The sequence below is a fragment of the Pelmatolapia mariae genome, linkage group LG1 (assembly GCF_036321145.2).
Source record: "Pelmatolapia mariae isolate MD_Pm_ZW linkage group LG1, Pm_UMD_F_2, whole genome shotgun sequence".
NCBI classification, from domain to species: domain Eukaryota; kingdom Metazoa; phylum Chordata; class Actinopteri; order Cichliformes; family Cichlidae; genus Pelmatolapia; species Pelmatolapia mariae.
The window spans coordinates 11,020,902-11,040,617 of record NC_086227.1 but is presented as its reverse complement, the minus strand read 5'-3'; the positions used below and the strand labels follow the sequence as shown (position 1 = coordinate 11,040,617).

The following is a 19,716-nucleotide window of genomic DNA, read 5'->3' as shown; positions in this document are numbered from 1 at the left end:
GTTTTATTACAGACATAGCTAAGCGTTTCGCAATTTGGTATAAATTATGAAAGTCGAAATTTCTTTGGTGCTGAATTGCAGAAATTAGGCTTTCTTGTCAGATATAATTTGTGTGTGTGTGTGTGTGTGTGTGGCGGTGGTGGTGAGGGCAGCGACCGACAACACTGTATACAACGGTAGATTGGTGCGTAATAAGCAAGCAAATAAGGCAGAAAGTAGAGAATTTTCTTGGGAAACTATAGTCTTGAAGCACACTGAGAGATGGGCTGTGAAGGAAGTGCGATTTTATGGGTGGAAACGAGGCAGGCAAAGTACGTGGAAATTCATTACAATGTTTTTCAAACATGAAGTGTAGTGGTCTTGTTTTGCTGCTGGTTCAGTGAATTTTGGTTGGAGGGTGACAAAACCTGCAGTTTCGGAATCTGTGGGATGTCGGCTTTTCGCACCCTATGGGCATATCCTGTAGGTGGGATCCGGGCTTTGTGTTTACATCTTTTTGCGGAATCTGTTAGCTGCTTGTTAATCGTTTGCCGATTTTGCTTTTTTGGTGGTCTTTGGTCTTTGATGTTTCTGTGGATACGACACATGTCTATAATTAAATAACAGATCTGGCGGTACCTCACATCCCTCTCGCTCCCGGTACCATGGGCATTGAGGTTCAAACATTGTGGGGTTCAAAATGCATTGTGGGAGATGTAGTTTACGGTCAACATGCGCTTTTAAGCCGCATACAGTAAACTTTAAGTAAACTTTAAGACGGTCATGCACAAACTTTTGCGAGGAACATAAAATGACATATATTGACTTATGTGCTCTAGACATTGTTCACGACGCCAAATAAGCAAACAGTTTGGAAATTTTGTTTGTTTGTTTTTATTGGGGGGGGGGGGGGTTGTTTGTTTTTAGATATTTGTCTAAGAAGCACACTCTCAGCAAAAATCTGCAATCTGAAATCAAAGACACTTGGTAAAACGCTGTTTCTCTTGGGTTACAACGTGGCAGTGGTGTTTCGGAGGCTGTAATGTGGCCAAGTGACCGGCAGGTGTCGCTGCAGCCGCTCAACCGCCCGCCCCCCCCTTCACTTCCGGGACGCCAGTTGTGCTCACAACAGGGAATATGGCGGCCAGCTCGGATCGGAACCCACCTCCTTTCCCCACAGCAGAGGAGTCAGAGCCGGGATTGTGTGACATGGCAGACGCGGACAGCGACGAGGGCGAGGACATCTTCGTTAGTAACGTAGGTTCCCGCTTCGGTGACACCAGTAACAAATTGAAGTGTGTTTTTAGGTTTGCATTAAGTCAGAGTCAGAAAGCCTGCAGATTTTTTTTTTATCTCAACTGACCTGCATTCAGGGCATACCGAAACGCTGAAGCTTTGACGGACAGTCGCGAAATACGGGCAGGTTTTCTTTGGAAGCAGCGAAAGTGATATGTAAAGGTGTCCGGAGTTGGCTGAGAGTTAAAATTGGCCTCTCTTTATTACCAAGTAATAGGTTTTATCACTGCTTTTGTCTTGTTCGGCCTGTTCCCGTTGGTTAATTGTTAATTAAAACACTGGCTTCGTTCACAGTCGAGCCCCTCTTACTTATCGTTTTAGCAGAATTAATAAATAAAAGGTTGGTCGGCTCCGTTAGTCACATGACTCCACCTTGCTTATCAGCCCCGGTCCTAACGGTCTGCAAACTGTAATGACAGCTCGTCTCTGTGGTGGTTGTCTGCAGAGTAACCCCGTGTCTGTGAGCCGAGGAGTTTCTCAGCCCGACCGCGTCAGCGAGGAGCCTTCAGATCTGTTCAGCGAGGAGGAGGAGGCGGCCAGCAGCACAGCGGCCAAGGCCAACGGAGTTCACTCCGACGATGACAACGACCTGTTTGCTGGTGAGGACACACTTCCCGCTAACAACATCTGCCAGTTCACTCGTGACTCTGCAGCATCCACAGCTTCTTGCTCTTGGCTGTATCATTTTTCATGGCGATCTTGCACAGATAACATAATACTACAACTACAACAACAACAACAAAAAACAAGCATGGTGACAGCTTGCTTTACTCAACTCAAGATTATGCAAACAGTAGTCTCCGGTAACTAAAAGTATGCACATCAGATAGCATGTAATCAAGTAATAATAATAATAATTGAGATCATACGAATACACTCAGCTGTGAAAAGATAAAATGGAAAATATGATTCAGATTTGAAACCAGGTCAAGAAAAAAAGATAAATGTTGATGATTTAAGTTTATGTGGCATAGTAGTTGGTGCCAGAAAGTTCAGAGTATTTCAAAAACTGCAGATCCGGCCTGATCAGAGGAAAATGGCCTTGCTGCATATTGATAGGAAGGCAATAACAAGTCAAATAATCACTCATTACAGCCAAGGTGTGCAGAAGAGCATCTCTGCATGCAGAACACATAAGACCTCAAAGCAGATGGACTACAGCAGTAGATACTAGTGTTAGAAAACACGCCAGCAAAAGATGACGTACCGATTCAACTTCTTTACTCAAGTAGAAGTGAAAAAGTAATAAAGTACAGGGTATTAAATGTACTCAAAGTAAGAAAATAAAAGTAGCTCAATGAAGAGAAGGGGAAATTATAGAGGATGACTTTGACTCTAAACAGGAAAATGAGTAGGGAAGAGTCCGATGCATGCTCAATCATCCAGGTAAGGAAATCCCAAAAAGTTGATGCTGTTCATCTGTACGTAGCGTTTTTAGCGGGAGAAAAGTTCTGTCACTCATCCAAGTGACTTCTTCAGTCTCAGATGAACAGAAATTTTTGGGAGTAGGGAAGAGGTTAAAGTGGATTCAGCAGGAACTCTAAAATCAGTTGTAATGACTTAATATGGGGAAAAGAAACACAACTCAAAATAATTTCTATTGAGAGCTCCAGTAGATGTTCTTAATATGCAGGCTGTGATCAGGTGAACTGTATAACTCCTGCTGCTGAGGTGTACTGCTCTTTGTGGATTTACACACCTGAATTTAACAGTTGTTTAAGTTTATGAGTTGTTCTGGCTCATTTCCATCCTCTACACTGACAGTACACTGTTTTTGCTGTTGTTATATTAGACACTGTACAGGGGAATGAAGGTGGAATTCGATGACTGAAGCATCATCAGTTTAACTTCAGATTCTTCCCTGCTACCCTTGATGTACCTAACTCTGACCACTGCCACACACTGTTCTTTATTTTAAATTATCACAGTACAACAAACTAACCTGTTTATAATGCACTAACCTGCAAATGATTTTTATGCAACTGTTCTTTCATCTCTGAGTGAAGTTCTTTCTTTTCTCTCCCTTTGAAATACAGCAGCTGGACCTTCAGCTAGCAATACACTGTGCGCCAAACTTCTTGTCTTCAGTAGGGCTAGCTAGATGTTGAAGTACTGCAATTGCAACTCACTGACACCCGCAGTCGTTCCGGTGTTGTGGCAAAAAAAAACACACAAAAAAAACCCCACTGGCTCACTTTAACCCCAGACTATAGCACACAGTTTTGCCTCTTTTGTCTGCGACATCCTCTGGTGATGCATAAATGAACAGGGTTGCCTTCCACGTGTTTCTGTTTAGGGTTAAATCAGTTTGATGTTTGGAGCTTCGCAGTGACGAAATAATAACTCTACCCAAATGAGTCTGTTTTGAAAATGTATGGTGTAAAGGTAAAAAAGTAGTCAGGAAAAAACTAAAGTAAAGTCGAGATACCTGAAAATTCTACTTAATTACAGTAATGAAGTATTTGTACTTCGTTACTTCCCACCTCTGCAATTGAGCACTGTTTAAACACCACAGCTTACTAGCTGACCACTTTCATGCATATATGACCCCAGTTTGGGAGATGTCTGCCTTTTTCCTGAATTTTTTTTCCCATAAATCAGAATTCCCTCACAAAATTCACAAAGCTTGTTCTGGGTAGTTTCATATAGTATCTGTTACCTTTCCTCCAAATCACACTGCACAAAAAATTGAAATGAAAATCCAGTTATGAGTAGATATAAGCTGTCAGTCATCAGAAAAGGCTTAAGGCTGGTTGTAGATGCTGCTGGTCACCAAAAGGTTCCACAATAAATCTGAATTTGAATTTATGAAACTTTTTGCAGCAAGAAATGACAGCCAGTCTGTAAAAAGTCTGGAACATGAATGAAAAGGCTTTCTTTCTCCAGATGCAAACGTGGAACTGAGCACAGACAAGTCCAGCAGCTCCACTCGGAAGGAGCCCTCTGGTCCTCGACATGCCTCCTCATTCACTCCGAGCCCCGCAGCCATGCAGCCCACCTCCTTGGAGCAGGTACAGGCCACGGCTGAGCCCTCTAAGAACTTGTGAGAATCTCAGTAGCGTGAATGCTTTTCTAATGCTTGCGCTGCAAAGGCTTAGGTGTGTTCAAGGTATGAGTTGTGTTGCTGTCTTCTTATTGGTTGTAGCTGGAAGAGGAAGAGGCCAAGGACAGTTTTGATGTGGATGTTGCTGTCACAAACCCAGAGAAAGTCGGTCAGTCTCTTTTTTTCATCATACAACCTTCTACATTTTGTAGATTAAACTCATGTTATTAATTGTAAAGTAGCTAATTGTGTGATGTTTTTGTCCTCTTTAGGGGATGGCATGAATGCATATGTGGCCTACAAAGTATCTACCAGGGTATATAATCCAGCTTGTGTTAATTCGTGGCTTTTACTAGCTTTTGCTGTTGTGCCTTTCTCATGTCCTGTCACTGATCTTCCAGAGTTCCTTGCCCATGTTCAGGAGTAAGGTCTTCTCTGTGAGGAGGCGCTTTAGTGACTTCTTGGGCCTTTATGAAAAGCTGTCAGTCAAGCAGTCACTCCATGGATGCATCATTCCACCACCACCAGAGAAAAGTGTTGTAGGTGGGTGCCAGGCCTTTTGTTTTTTTCTTTGGTTCTGCACCTTTTTTTTTCCGGTCCCTTCTGTGTGACACGTATCATTTGGTCCAACAGGAATGACCAAAGTGAAGGTGGGAATGGATGATCCATCATCAGTAGAGTTTGTGGAGAGGAGAAGAGCAGCTCTGGAGAGGTGTGGATCCATATATGATTTACACAGTGACATTGTTAACGTCATGTCTAGTTTCTTTGTTGTTGTTGTTGTTGTTGTTTTTTTGTTTGTTTTATTACATTTTCTGCTTCACACACTTCATCCCTGATGCCACTGTGCTTTATGTAGGTATCTTCAGAGAGTAGTGTCTCACCCATCTTTACTACAGGATCCTGATGTGCGTGAGTTCTTGGAAAGAGAAGATGTGAGTATTTCAAGATATAAAAAGTAGGACAAATACTTGACTGGTCACTGCTGAATTTTAAATGTATAATTCTTGGAATGCTTTATGTTCAGTTGCCCAGAGCCGTGAACACCCAAGCACTGAGTGGAGCAGGTTTCCTCAAAATGATCAATAAGGCATCAGACGCTGTCAACAAGATGACCATCAAGATGAACGAGTCTGACACTGTAAGGGCTAAAAAGAGGGCTGAAGTGTTTAGTTTTTACATACCATTCCACATGTGGCCTCCAAATGTAAATTTGCATAAGGATGAGTAGGAACAGACCCTGATAGATCTGTGGAGCCAGCAGAAGGCATCAAACAGATCTGCCATTCTAAACTGATGTTTATTCTGTGTCTCTCAGTGGTTCGAGGACAAGTTCCAGGAGGTGGAGAATGAGGAGCAACAGCTCAGGAAGCTTCATGTCGTGGTCGACTCCCTTGTCAATCACAGGAAAGGTGAGCTCCACCTGCTTTTTATTGACTTGATCTTTTCTTTGCATCGTTTATCAAGTTAATGTAGGGAAAGAAAACATTTCAGCCCAGCTGTCTTTCAGTTCTTTCAGGGTGAAACAAGCAGTCTGAATATATTTTCTGCTTCCGCCTTTAATACCAGAGCTATGTGGGAACACAGCAGTGTTTGCCAAAAGTTTGGCCATGCTCGGGAACTCTGAGGACAATACAGCTCTGTCACGGGCCCTCTCGCAGCTGGCAGAGGTGGAGGACAAGATGGAGCAGCTGCATCAGGAGCAGGCAGCCAGTGACTTCTTCATCTTTGCAGAACTGCTTGGTGACTACATCCGCCTGCTGGGTGCTGTGCGGGTAAGCCTTCTACTTGTACTGTTAGGATGGTAGATAGGATAGGATAGGGTAGATGGGAAGAAATATATTTCTTGAGGGAAATGAGGGCGACATCCCGGAGAAAGTAAGATTTGAGTATTTTATGTTGCCTTTCTCTCGTAAAACAAAATAAATAAAGTTATTTACATAAAAATCTTTAAAAAAAAAAGGCAGTATCATTTGTGCAGAAGAACCTATACATGTACAATCAAGTGTGTGAATAGGGCCATTTAATGTTGTGGAAGTGAGCGATATGTACAGCTTTATGTTTGAATCGCACCGCTTGAGGAAGTAACGACAACAATAAGGGCTCTCCTTAGATCTGTAACCAACCTTTAACATGGTGCAAGGTCACAGTTTTACTGCAGACAAGCTGTCTGTTCTGTTTCGTGGAAAGATCAGGTGTTGCTACTACCACTGTCTGATCTAAAAATGGATGTCCACAGGGCTGCTTTGACCAGCGCATGCGGGCGTGGCAGAGGTGGCAGGAGGCTCAGAGTACACTCCAAAAGAAGAGAGAGGCCGAGGCCAAGCTCTTGTGGGCCAACAAACCCGACAAACTACAGCAGGCCAAAGAAGAGATCACTGAGGTAACAGTGGCAGTGACCACACAGTTAATGCAGCACTCAAAGTCTTTAGTTTACACCAAAATGGACTTCAAAGGTTTTTCTTTTCTTTTTAAAATTTCTCCTGCAGCAGATTGTTGATCAGGCCAGTTTGACAAGCAGGTTACAGGAACCCAAACAAAAAAGTGTTTCATTTAAAATACTTTGTCATCTTGTTCTGATTTAGGAGACACTCCCATTACCAACATGTCAACTTCTTCAAATATATAAACATTTAGTTTTTTTTCTTTGCTTTTATTAAATTATCAGCTTCTTATCAAAGTGGAGATGTAAGAGTAATTTTGTTCATTTATTTAGTTCTTTTTGTCAGCAAGATTGCAAAAAAAGCTGCAAACCGAAAATCCATATAACAAGTTGCTGTATGGTTCTGGATTATTTTGTAAGATGGCACTGTGAAGCTGCTTTTTCACCAATTTCTGACCTTGGTTAATATTGAACTGCTCCAACACTAATATAGTTTGGTATCTGTTAGAGTATTGTGGTTAGTGGAATTGATTTCACATCAGTACGACACTGAAGGAATTTAATTTGAAATGTGGGTTGTCAGCTACACTTGGGTTTAACAAGTTGTTGCATTGACCTGTTAGAAAATACATCTGTTTTTGTGGCTTGTTTCGTTTTGTGGGTTTTTTTGTTCGATTCTTCTGTTACAGTGTTGTTTGCTTGGCCCAATGTTGTGAAGCAGTTTAGTGTGTAAATTCACTTTGTGTGTCATATTCTTTTGGTGCTGGTAGCTCGCCAGGTTATTCATTCTGTTTTGGAAAGTACTGAATTGGTTATTTCATCCACTCCTACAGTTACCATCCCACTAAGCTGTTGTTGATGGCATCATCACCACTGATATCAAATTCCTGACCTTTCCTCAATTTGTCATGAACTCAAACTTACGAAGGAAACCAGCAACTGCTTTTGAGCCAGTATAAACTCTTATGGCAATATTATTGTATAATACCTTGAATTAAAGCTGAAAGTCTACATTTCAATCACCTCTTTGATTTCACTACGAGGAGTGGATTTCACCCTTTTCCGTCGTTGTCGACAGTCATCTGTAGTCTCTCTGTATATATCAGCTTGTGTTTTGTAATCTTTTGCAAGTTGTGGTGATTTGTTTCTTTTTCTCCCTTTGTGTGTTGTCAGTGGGAGGCGAGGGTTACTCAGTACGAGAGAGATTTTGACAGAATTGGCATGACTGTACGCAAGGAGGTTCTCAGGTTTGAGGTATGTTGGGAAGGGTTTCTTTTAATGTGTCACCAAAAGTTAGTATCAAAGTAGAATGATTGTGTCTCATTTTGTCACTGCTCGAATTTTAAGAGTGCTACTGTATATATTTGACCTGGTGAACACTTACGGTTTTTCCAGTAGCACAAGCAACTTCATTGTGAACTCAAGATAGTTGATTTCAAACATGCACTTCATCCCTGCACTTTTCTTGACATTCTTCAGATTCAGTGCTTCAGATTGCACTGATTCGCATGAATGTGAGAACAGAGCAGGTAATAATAAATGATGTTAGGGGACAATCCACTGTAGCCAAAAGCTACAGTGGATTGTTCTTCACAATAAAGTTGCTGGATTTCAGCTCCTTTTGACCTCAGAAACAGGGGAAGTTCTGCCAGAAATTCCTACAGCCGGCTTGAACCTTAGATGTGACAACTCTTGTCTTTTCAGAAAGAGAAAGGCAAGGACTTCAAGAGCCAGATAATCAAATACCTGGAAGCAATGCTGCAGTCTCAACAGCGGGTAATCACTTAACTATATTAAGGATCATATCCAACATGTACAAGTATTTGTGAGGATAACGAACATGGCTATTAAACTTCGGTAACGATTAACATCTTACTGTTAAAAAAATGTTTTAATAGTCTTTTTGTCTTCTTCTCACTCTGATTGTTTTCCAGCTCATAAAGTTTTGGGAGGCATTCCTGCCTGAGGCGAAAGCGATAGCTTGATGAAGAGGGAGACTCCTTAAAGACCCCGACTGCCTTTTTGAACACTTTACCTCTATTACCAGGAACTGAGAGGACAATTTTGAAACACACAAGAAACTTCCGTCCATTTTTTTTTCTTTTGTCTTTTTAATGATATCGTCTTCTCTTATCTTGTACAGTACTTCAATATGATAAGCGCCACATTTCCACAGCATTTCTCTGGTATATTGCCTTGTTTATGTTTCTGATTTAAGATGGTATAAAGCAAGAATCCAGCAGAGATTAACAGGGCCACGAGTGTCTGTAAAACTCACCGTCCTGTCAGTGGGATATATATTTATGTCTCTTGTTTATTTTAACATGGAGGTACTGTCCCAAGGTAGCATTGCCTACAGTTTACATTAGAAGATGGGCATATGTGAGTCATTCCACACTAACAGATTGATGCATGTCAGATAATGTTTTGATGCGCTAAAATGAAATGTACTATTTCAAGAGGGTTTTTTTTTATATATTATCCAACAAACACTATTGATAACTGGGGCCATGTACCAGGAGTATTAGCACATTCAAACAGTATATCATAGATTATGTATTAGATAATAGAGGCAGATTTGACAAGGTTACAAGCTTGTCAGAGGTGTTACAAAATGATATAAGTTGTTACAGTGAGTGCAGGGTGTGAAAATGTAACCTGTGCTTTGGTAGTATTTTCTACAGTGACACATATGATAGTTACGTTTATGTCAGTTTCTTTAAGAGTATATATTTGGTCCTATTTTGTCAGACGTGGAGGCCTAAAGGAAACCACTGGGAACTGCTACAGAGATTGGTCTAGAACCATGTAAGTGACTGACATGTACAAGTGTGCACATATAAAGCACTGAACAGAACTTGTGCAGATCGCTAACCATACTTTTTTGTTTTGAGAAACTGGTCTAACAATGACAGAAAGACATTCAAGTGAGATGGTCCCTTATTTTCTTAATCAGCGTTTGTAAGTGTAGTTTTTCTGTCATGTCATATTTACGTAAGAATGTGCTTTATTTTTGTAACCACTTTGCATTAGTACACACATTTTCCTGGAAATGCTGTACATGTAGATGTACAAAATAAATCATTAGTTCTGCTTTGGGACACTTGTTTTTGTTTATGTGAGTTTTTTTTGTGTTTGGTGGGATTTTCCTTTTCACTGGGGAACTGAGATAAATTGTGATCTTCTAGACTTATACTGTACATAACATGACCACTGGTTAGCACCACTGGTTACAAAGATTTTGAAGGTTGGTTTTGACTTATGCAAAAAAAAAAAAAATGCACATCCCTATACGCTGAAGTTTTTATCAAGTTGAATTTACCCTTTAAAAAGGTTGCTCTCACTTGAATAAGATTAACTTAATCACTTTATTCATTTTCTAGCTCATGCTGTCTATGCTACACCTAGACTACCTTCCTTTATCCATGCACAGTCATAAAGAGATTGTGATACAGAGATTTCTTGAGTAGTGACTTCAAATTTCTAGATTATGGAAATTGAGATTAACTGATGTTTTCCTATTGCTGAAGTGTGATGGAACAACTGTCTAAAAATCATTTCTATCTAACCTGATACCTGCAAAAGCACTAAAGAATCTGTCGTGCAAGAAGGCTGGACGTGGACACAAGTGCAGAACACAGGCAAAAAGTTCAGTATGTTTATTGCAGGTTTTGGCAGAAGCTGCAGAGTTTAATATGGTGGGATTGGTGAGTAGTATCTGGTATGCAGCTCAAACTTTCTAGAATCTCTCTCTCCAGTAATTCTCTGTCTAGCTGCAGCTCTCCTTTTCAGCAGTGGACATCTGCAACTGAAAAACTGGTCAAGGCCAAATCAACAATTTCTTTGGTTACTCACCCACAGGAGGCACAATAATCTAGCATCAAATGAGGGGATGCCTCCATCTTAACTAGCCCAGCTGCAGCCTAGATGTGTAATCAGTGATGCTTCTCGTGTGTGACGTAGTGAGGGTGGAGACCAGGGCAAAACTACTCTGAAACACAACAGAAAGGACAGGAGCAGTGTCAGGGGGAGGCATGTGACTTCTAAGCACATTGCAGTGGCTTTAATCTAACTTGTGTGTATTGTTGCCACAATACTTTTAAAATCATGAAGAGAGCTGCCTAAAGTTTTAAGATTTGCGTTTAATCTTTTTCTTACCTCTCCTCCACACTGCACCTGGCCTCCATCTGGCAACACCCAGGAAGTGCCAAAACCAGTCTGGGTCTTTCTGGCTTCCTTTTATGGTCAAGTTCCTAGGAGGGAATGTGCTTCGGAGACATAAATAATCTATTCATTTTAAACATGTACACAATTGGGCATTTTCAATATTTGTGTTAATGTTCCCACTGTTAACTTATCATTACATTTGAATGACAGATTAAGCTTTGCTATTGACTTATTTAATAGTGAAGGAGTGGGGGGAGCTACTGGCTATTTAGTAAGCAGTTGCAACTGCTTTCAAGGACTAGTGTGTGCTAGGTCATGATGGAGACTAGTTATAGTGGCTTATTTTCAGGGGCCCTAGTTACAGGGGGTGTAGTCCAGTGCAGAGCTGTTTCTATTTCGTTTAGGATTATCTTTAAGACTTGGAGATGTGTTATTTTGGCATTTTTTCCTTAAATTATTCTTGAATGAAGACATTGATTTGATGCATGTAAGAAAAAAAAGATTAATTTGTCTTTATTGTTTCCTCCTATCTCCCTACCCTGTGTTCTCAATGAAAAAATGACAAAAACAAATAGAAAGGAGGAAAGAGATAGGAGAGAAAAGCCCAACAATTCCCCCTGAGCAAGCACTAGGTGACAGTGGGGAGGAAAACCTCCCTTTAAATAGGAAGAAACCTCTGACAGAACCAGGCTCAGGAAGGGACAGTCAACTGCCGTGACTGGTTGGGGTGTGAGGGTGAAAAATGATGAAGAGGGAGGGGAGACCGATAGAGAGATGATCGGAGAGGAAAGGTGGAGAAAGACGAGACTACACCGCCTCATGATCAAGTGAGAAAGCAGGAGAGTCCCTCCTTTTGAAAAAGCGGAAGTGGTTTTTCTTCTTTTTCAGGCACTGTTCCTGGAGCTCTTTTTTTCTGAAGGATGAGGTTTTTTATGTCATTGATTGCTTCTGCGTTTCCCCTCTCAACTTTCTTGCATCTTTTCTCCAGTTCTTCTAATTTTGCTTGTTTTTCTTCAAGCTTTTCTTTCATTTCTGTTTTTATTTTGCCTCCTGTACTAGCATTGCCTCATGTCTGTATTCCTCCTTTGTACTTGGTTGTACATGTCTTCTAACTCCTGATTTCTCCAGTGCATTTTTTGAAGCGTACACTGTAGATCTTTATGTGTTTTCTCTTGTTCTTATTTCTTGTTCTCAGGTCTATAATCTGCTGCCGTACTTATCCAAATATTATTCCCCAGCCTTCATTTATAATCTGAATGTTGGGCTGTTATTGTGTATTGTTAATTTGTTGGTCTTGTCAGTTCATGAGAAATTCATTGTGCGTTTCTTCCAAGTGTTTATTTTGGGGCTTCATTTGTCTGCACTTCTCCTCTAGTTAAATTTTCTCTGCTTGCATTTGTTGAACCCTGTTCTCTAGATTGTGGTTTTCTTTCCTACTTTCAGCTAATGCCCTTCAGATGGATAATACGTCTTCTGGGGAATTTAACTGGTCACCCCAGAGAGGAGAGTCAGGGGAAACTTTTTTTTTGTGGTGTTTTCTTTGAGACATGTTGGAGTCTTGATACAGTGACTGTAGAAGATCCAATTATGGATGGATGGATAGATGGGTAGATAGGTTGCAAAGATGACCCCCTCTCCTGCCCCGCTCACACTCTGTCTCTCTCACACACACATAACATCATCCTGCCCTATTTAGCAATTTAACAAGTTAAACTGTATATGGACATCTTCAGCTTTCCGCACTTCTTCCTGGCTGAAGAATTACAAAATATTAATAATTTTTTTTGTTGAATAAATATCTACTATGTTACCAAAATTATGTATTATTAACTGAAAACAACTAGTGTTTTGGTAACTCTTCAAATCATTTTTAAGAAATGATGCAATACACCACAATGAAAAAACCTCAGTAGACATAGAATTGCATTATTGGAAAGATTTCAAAAGTGAAAGTAATTATTCTGCAGAAATACATTCCCAATCGATGTTAAAGTAATTAATATTACTGCTTCATATGTTTCAGATTGAGCTCATTTTAAGTACTCTATATTTTGTTTAATGTCCAGCATCATATTGTGTAAAACATATGCTCTACATATGCTTTAATATGCTCTTTTAGCTTTTCAGCTCCACCTTTTTGCTTTTCTTTCCATCTTTATCAGCCACATCTTCCACACTAAAACAAATTCTACAGGGTGCACAGGCGAGGTAAAGGAGGGTTGTGTTAAGAGATTTGATTGGGCAATACAGCATAATAAAAATTACCAATGGGCTGGTGTCCGAGTCGGGCTAGTCTGTATAATAAGTTTGCCCCAGGCTCCAGTCTTGGCTTGTAAAGCTTGATTTAGACTTCTGCTGGAAAGCTACGTCCTAACCATGTCATTCAAGTCGTTGTGGTATGCAACAATCTGACATGTAGTTAAATTTCTTGAGGTTACCTGAGGTTATCAGGTTACGTAGAAGGTTATGGCACGGGGTTAAAATGAATTAGAGTGTAAAATACACAGAAATTACATATAAGCAGTGCCACAATATTTTGACACCACCCTCTTTAGCATCCTTGTAATAAGACAACTTACATTCCTTCAAGGAATAAAACAACCCTGAGTTCCCTGATTGACAAAAGTACCAACACAGTTTTTTTTTATGCTGGATTTGTTTAGACTCACAAAAATAATGGATTTGCAGATTTCATAGGTAAGTTTGTTGTGTATCTGTCAATCTTATTAATCTCTGGCTCTTTTTCACAACATGACTTTTGCCCCGTCTTCCTCCCCTCAACCCTAACCTGTCACAGCAGAAGGCTGCCCCTCCCTGAGCCTGGTTCTGCCAGAGGTTTCTTCCCACTGTCACCAAGTGCTTTCTCATTGGGGACCGTCTGATTGTTTAGTTTTTTGTTTAGTTTTGAGGTTTTTTTGTGTATTATTGTAGTGTTTTTACTTTGGGGTGACTGTTATTGTGATTTGGTGCTATTTAAATGAAAGTGAATCAAATCGAATTTAATTGAAATTGCTCTATATTTCACATATTGTGGAAGTGCAAGGACCAGAATTTGTGCAAGCCCATCGCTAAAAACAGTAATGTATTACACAATGACTGTATAAAAAAAATACTCTATTAATCCATGAAGAAATTATGTACAGCTGCTCCCAGACGGTAATAACTGTAACTGACTAAATTTAATTAAATATTACTAAGTTACAAAATCTAATAAAATACTTCTAATATACGTAAATAGGTTAATTATAAATATCCCAGTATATAGCACAAATTATATATATGGTTGAAATTGAGGTGCCCCTCTTTTCAAACTATAAAACTTTCTTTTCTCTGTAGAGCATGTGCAAATATCAAGGGTATACAACTATAGAAGTATGTACTTGTGCATTAGATAAAGATGACCAATGACTGATTTTACAGTCAATGGTCTTATCGCTAATTAGCCAATCTCAGTGTGACCTGGAAGTGTGCGTGGTGAAGCGGGCGGTGCCGTCTTTGTACATCCGGTATGCTCGAACCTCTCACGAGCAGCGAAGGCAGACGAAGAATGGAGAGAGCCGCTCGGCTGTTCTAGCTTGAGACAACAGCAACAACGGGCAGCACAGAAAACCTCCCCATCACAGTCAGCGTTTTTGTCTGCGTTTTTCGTCGCGAAAAACAACAAGCTGTGCCCCGACTGTCTGGATTTCCCACAGCGAAGGTGAGCCTGAGGGGTTTGCTAGCGAAGCAGCATTTAGTTGGAGGCTTTTGGTTCTTGGCTAATGTTTTCGCTGCTAACGGAGCTAATTTCCTTGTTGCACTCGGTCCAGCTGTCACCTAGCCATCAGTAGGTGCTAGTTAAGGCGTTGACACCAGGCAGAGAGAGGGGCTGCTGCATTTGCTGCTTTTTAAAACTACTCGGTTTTCATAATTAACATGAAAATGTCCATCCTGTGATTTTTCTGACACTATATTTTGAGCCAGTCCAATCATTGTGGCTAAGTAATGTTTGCTAACGTTAGCTTTATGGCTGGTCAGTCTGGTTTGACGGTGGCGTGAAGGTAATTTTACTGAGCTGATGGTTCGTTTACCTACTGCTCGACGTGACCGACACTAACGATACGGCTGGCTTTGAAACGCTGACGTGCAGCTGCCACCTCTCTTCCTTGTTTTGATTTAACCTTAGGCCTGCTGGTAAAGGATCGATCAGCCTCAGCTGCCTCTAACCAGCACTTCCTCACATAGAAAACCTAGTGTCTTGACTGCTTACTACAAGGTGAGGGATGCTCACAATAGGTTGAACCCAGGCCCCCCTGTCAGCCTGCTCGTCGTCAGCACAGTTGTAAATGTTGGACTGGATCTGGTCTGGTCGTCCCAGATGCGCACGCTCGGGATTAAAGTCAGTTTAAATTTTACTTCTGTGTGTAGCTCCAGTGTACATTTTCTTTGCTACTAGTCATATTTTAATACACGTGGACCGTCTTAAAGTAAAGTGTCTTGCTACTGAATCAATATGGGATGACTTGTGATCGGTATTTTGCAATAAAATAACGGCGTGTCATGCTCCGTAAAGCAGCTCTGAAGGTCACATTTTATTGATATATTAGTAGTTGAACAATTGTCTAGTATAAGTCATCGTGAGCACATAATAAATGATGTGAAATAGTTTGTGTAGAGCTCAGGCTCACTGTTTGCACAGCTTAAGAAGGTCCACATTTAAGCAAAGTGCAAATAGATTAGGTTTTTTTTTAAAAACTTGTTTTTGTATCTAGAACATGTTTGTTCAAACTGGTGAATTTACAATTGTATGATACACTCTTGATGATCATGCAGTATTTGCACAATCATTAGTTCAAACCTAAGGAAAAAAAAGCACATTGCCATGCTTACGATTTATTTTTATATGTTTAGTTATTGTTGTTATTACTGTGTGAATTTTCAGAGGAGGAAGAGCATGGACTATAAAAATTTAATTCAGTTCTAGTTCATTAGAACTGCTGCCTTTAAGGAGAGAGGCAGCAGCCTTTAGCTGGCACGGCCACAGTAGGAGTCTGCACTGTTGGCAGGCCCCCCTCTCAAGCTGATCTTTCTACTGAAGGTTAATTACTGCACTGAGAGCCTTTATGTTTCCATAAAAAATGGTAAAAAAAAAATGTCAACAGATTAGTAATTTTTAATAGATGCTAATCAGCTTGAAGCATCTTTCGGTTTCTCGTAGTATTTTGACAGGCACATTTGTGCACTGTAATCAAGGTTTTTCAAATATATTTTCAGTGCCTCCTGACTGTGATACTGAAGGAAAAGTACTCTTGAATAGTTCTGAGTGTTAAAGCTGCCTATTAACCAATTGCATCAAGTTTCCTAAACTTTTGATTGCCAGTAAATGGTAATCCAATAAAATCTTGTGCCTCTGATTTGACTGCAGACAAATTTGTTTTTAATTCTCTCCACATTTCTGTATTTCAGCGGCTTTGAAAACATGCCGTCATAATACATTACTTAGATATTTCTGCAAATGCCACATTCCTCCTTCATCATTTCTGGATTAGAACTAGAAAATAAAATGCCTCGATGCACATTTTCAGCTGAGAGAATATCAGTGATGTGACATATATGTGAGATCAGCAACAACAACTCAACTCTGAAAGCATCTCCAGTAATATGACACATTTCCTCTTCATGCACAGTGAGCTTCATTCAGAGTTGTAAAGATTTAGGATATCCCCATTGTGGAGACAGTCTGCTTTACCTGAACAGAGTAGCATTTAAGTATTCAAAATATGCAAAGGTTTAAGTGCATTAAATGGATTGTTTGTAAGTCTCGCATCCTGAGATTTAGTTTAGTGGTTACAAAGTGACTGCAGTTATTTATTTTCAGCTAAAAAGGAAGTGGCAATCTAATTTGTACATTGGTGTATAAGAATCCAAAGTATTTATGAGGTTTTTTAAATTTTCTTATTGAACCCAATAATTAGAGCACAAAAATTAAAATATTGACAGCTTTAATGCAGTCTAATGAAATGCCATTGTGCAAATGAGCACATCATAAAACATAGGCTGTGCCATGACAAAGTCAATACCCTCATAAGGAGGGATGCTGCATTTACTACTAATCTGTTCTAGTGCAGGATAAAACTAAATATAGCATCTGCTGGAGTTGGGCCATCTGGTCAAAAAATAGTACTGATTGATGATCAATCAAAATCATAATTTTCTCAATATATGTAGTTGAACTCAGGTGATCATATGATTAGCATCAAGTGTTCTCTCAGATGTTCAGACTACATCTTGCGCTTCTTTTGACATGTTACGTTAGACCTTTCACCACTATTCTGTTTATGAAAGAAGTTGTACATTAGGTCCAGAGGGACATTAAGTCCACTGTTAATGTGTTTCTCCAAGCTTATCAAGAGCAATTCAGCGGTCTAAATACAAAACATATTAGCCAGTCAGGGTGTTGGGATGATCCATGTACCCAAGCAGCAAGACAGGCCACCACATGACTGTTTCAGCTGTGTGGTGTCAGGTATAGCTCTCTATTCATTGTGGTAGTAAATATTTAGTATAGTGTGCTGTTTTTCCTTTTTCTTGGCTTACTGTCGCCATAATGTGAATTAGTGTGACATTGCTATCTACAGAGATGTTGCAAGTGTATGGGTTTATGTTTTTATTAAGGATTTTACTTATGATTATATACATGTGAATGCCCCATCTCAATAACCATGGAAATTAAGGCTCATTTCATTAGGTAGGTGGTTCAAAGTAACCACCTAATTTGTTTCAAGATGGATGCTGAGTTCCTAAATTTGCTTAATGATTTAAAAAAAAAAAAAATTTTTTAGCATCCAGTAACTGAGAACAAAATATTTGGGGTAATCGATTACTTGATTTGCATTCGTTTATGATAAGGAGCTGTTTTTGTTTTACTCTTTTGTGCTACAAATCAATTGCACCCCCCTTCCTTTTTTCAGTGGTTTGCTGACTAAAAGCTCATGCTCCCTAATTTAGCTCCAGCTGAAATTACTGAAAGAGAGCCGCCTGTTAACCAGCTCCAGCTACAGGAAGAAAACCTTACAGGGTTTTTAGAGCTAAACCTGTGTGTTCAAGGCTGCCGCCTACCTTGGTCTCAGGATCAGTCAGGGCCTAACAACCTGGCAGGTGACGGTACTATGATGCAACATTAGTGGCTTAGTGATACAGCTTTTGGGTTTACCCTGGTTTTTCACTGTTTCCAAGGCAGTTCGCCTCCTAACCTGATCTTTTACTTGAGATAAGAGATTAACAGCTAAGAAGTCTCAGTTCTCCAGAACATGGTGTCACCACAAATGGATGATATCTCAGACCTCCTCCTTGCGCAGATAGAAAGGTTTTTGATAAGTCTTTGTCTTCAGTAGCGCTTCAGTAAGAAATATAGATTCTTAGGAGTGACCTGCTTTTTTTCTTTTAGGCCTAAAACATTTAAATAATTTTGTACTGTATACCTTAAATTAATGACCCTAATGCCAGACACCGATCTGTACTTATTAACCTTATATTAAATTCTCATGTAGACTAAGCCTACATTTGAATTATAGTTATTCTTGAATTGCTCTTAGACTGTTAAACACCATGAAGGCTGCAGCTGAAAGAGTGAGGCTAAAGATTAATTAATGGAGTGACAATTGTAATCTGACTGCTTCTTCTATAATAATTAAAGAGATTTAATGTTGATAAGTGTGTTAACTTACAGTCTTCATTTTTGCCAGGTTTCCTTCCTGGTTTCTAAATTTATTGATGTTGAAGATGTTTTTAATTCAGAGCAAAGCTTAACGCCCCCATGTTCATACATTGTCTTTAATGTTAAACTACTCTTTTCATGTGCACTTGTTCCCCTGCTTTGGGGGCATAGTTGTTTTGTTTTCACATGGTTCTCTGCCCAGAACCATGTGTTTAAGTTCTTAATTATTATTGTTTTAATAATAGAATTTTGTTTTCCTGTGTAAAATTATTTGCTTCTCTTCATTAGGCTTATCAATGTTTCTGATTGGTCATACTCAGCAATACCACTTTAAAAGAATGTGTTTCATATTAGACTGGGAACCTCTGTGTTTACTTATCCAGTTAGTAATTGCGTTTGTGTGATCACAAGGCCTGATTGTTGATCTTGGGGTAAAGCTACGTCGAGTGAATGATTTTTGGTTATGCAAATTTATACAGATTTGCTTGCTAGCTACTTTAGGGCAAAACCCTATGGTCTACACCCTGGACAAGTTGCCAGTATTATTTGAATGATATCTTGCATTTAAAAAATCTATTGCAACAAGACACATTTATGCAAAAATAGAGAAGCAAAAACGCTGATGTGAAAGTCATGACAGGGAAGCTTTTATACACCTGGGTTTTGTTCTACTCTCTTCAGCTTAAGAGATTTTTAAAAAGCAACGAAAAAACCCCCAGTAGCTTTGTCATTGAAAACTCCTTTAGGCCTACTTTTTACTGCACAAAGATCAGGAATCAACAAGGTCATTGATGAAGAACCTAACCTGTAAACAGAATTGATAATGACACTGCTACCAATAAAAGCTTATCAATACCTGTAACTAGAGCTGGGCGATATAAGATTTTTTCATATCACGATATGTTTTTTTCATTTCAGGCGATAACGATATACATCACGATATAAGCCAAATAACTATATTTGTAAGATTTAAATGTGCCGTTGCTCACAAGTAAAATGTGAAATAATCTGCAGCTTGTTTTGATTTAAATATTTATTTCCCATAATAAGTTCAACAGGGCAGATGTACTTAAGGAACGTGAGACTTCAGTTTCAGATAAATAAAGGCAAATATTGCAAACTACACAAAAGGCAGCCGCTAAAGCGTTTAAG

General features: G+C 39.6%; 2 protein-coding genes across 9 annotated transcripts in view; both read left to right on the top strand.

Annotated features, from left to right (window-relative positions):
* The first annotated feature begins 1,098 nt into the window (after positions 1–1,098).
* Positions 1,099–9,797, top strand: LOC134626232 (sorting nexin-1-like). The gene is made up of 15 exons (XM_063471856.1): positions 1,099–1,236; positions 1,721–1,874; positions 4,162–4,286; positions 4,421–4,487; positions 4,591–4,634; positions 4,720–4,861; positions 4,952–5,030; positions 5,178–5,253; positions 5,346–5,459; positions 5,637–5,730; positions 5,888–6,093; positions 6,558–6,701; positions 7,875–7,955; positions 8,406–8,477; positions 8,636–9,797. Exons 1-15 carry the CDS (start codon positions 1,117–1,119, stop codon positions 8,684–8,686), a joined length of 1,569 nt encoding a protein of 522 aa, XP_063327926.1. The 5' UTR covers positions 1,099–1,116; the 3' UTR covers positions 8,687–9,797.
* Positions 9,798–14,416: 4,619 nt separating this feature from the next.
* Positions 14,417–19,716, top strand: part of csnk1g1 (casein kinase 1, gamma 1) — a 35,410-nt gene continuing 30,110 nt past the window's right edge. For all 8 annotated transcript variants that reach the window (XM_063471842.1, XM_063471822.1, XM_063471805.1 and 5 more), the window contains exon 1: positions 14,417–14,568. The gene's annotated coding sequence lies outside the window, so the exon portion shown is untranslated. The remainder of the gene's footprint in view (positions 14,569–19,716) is intronic.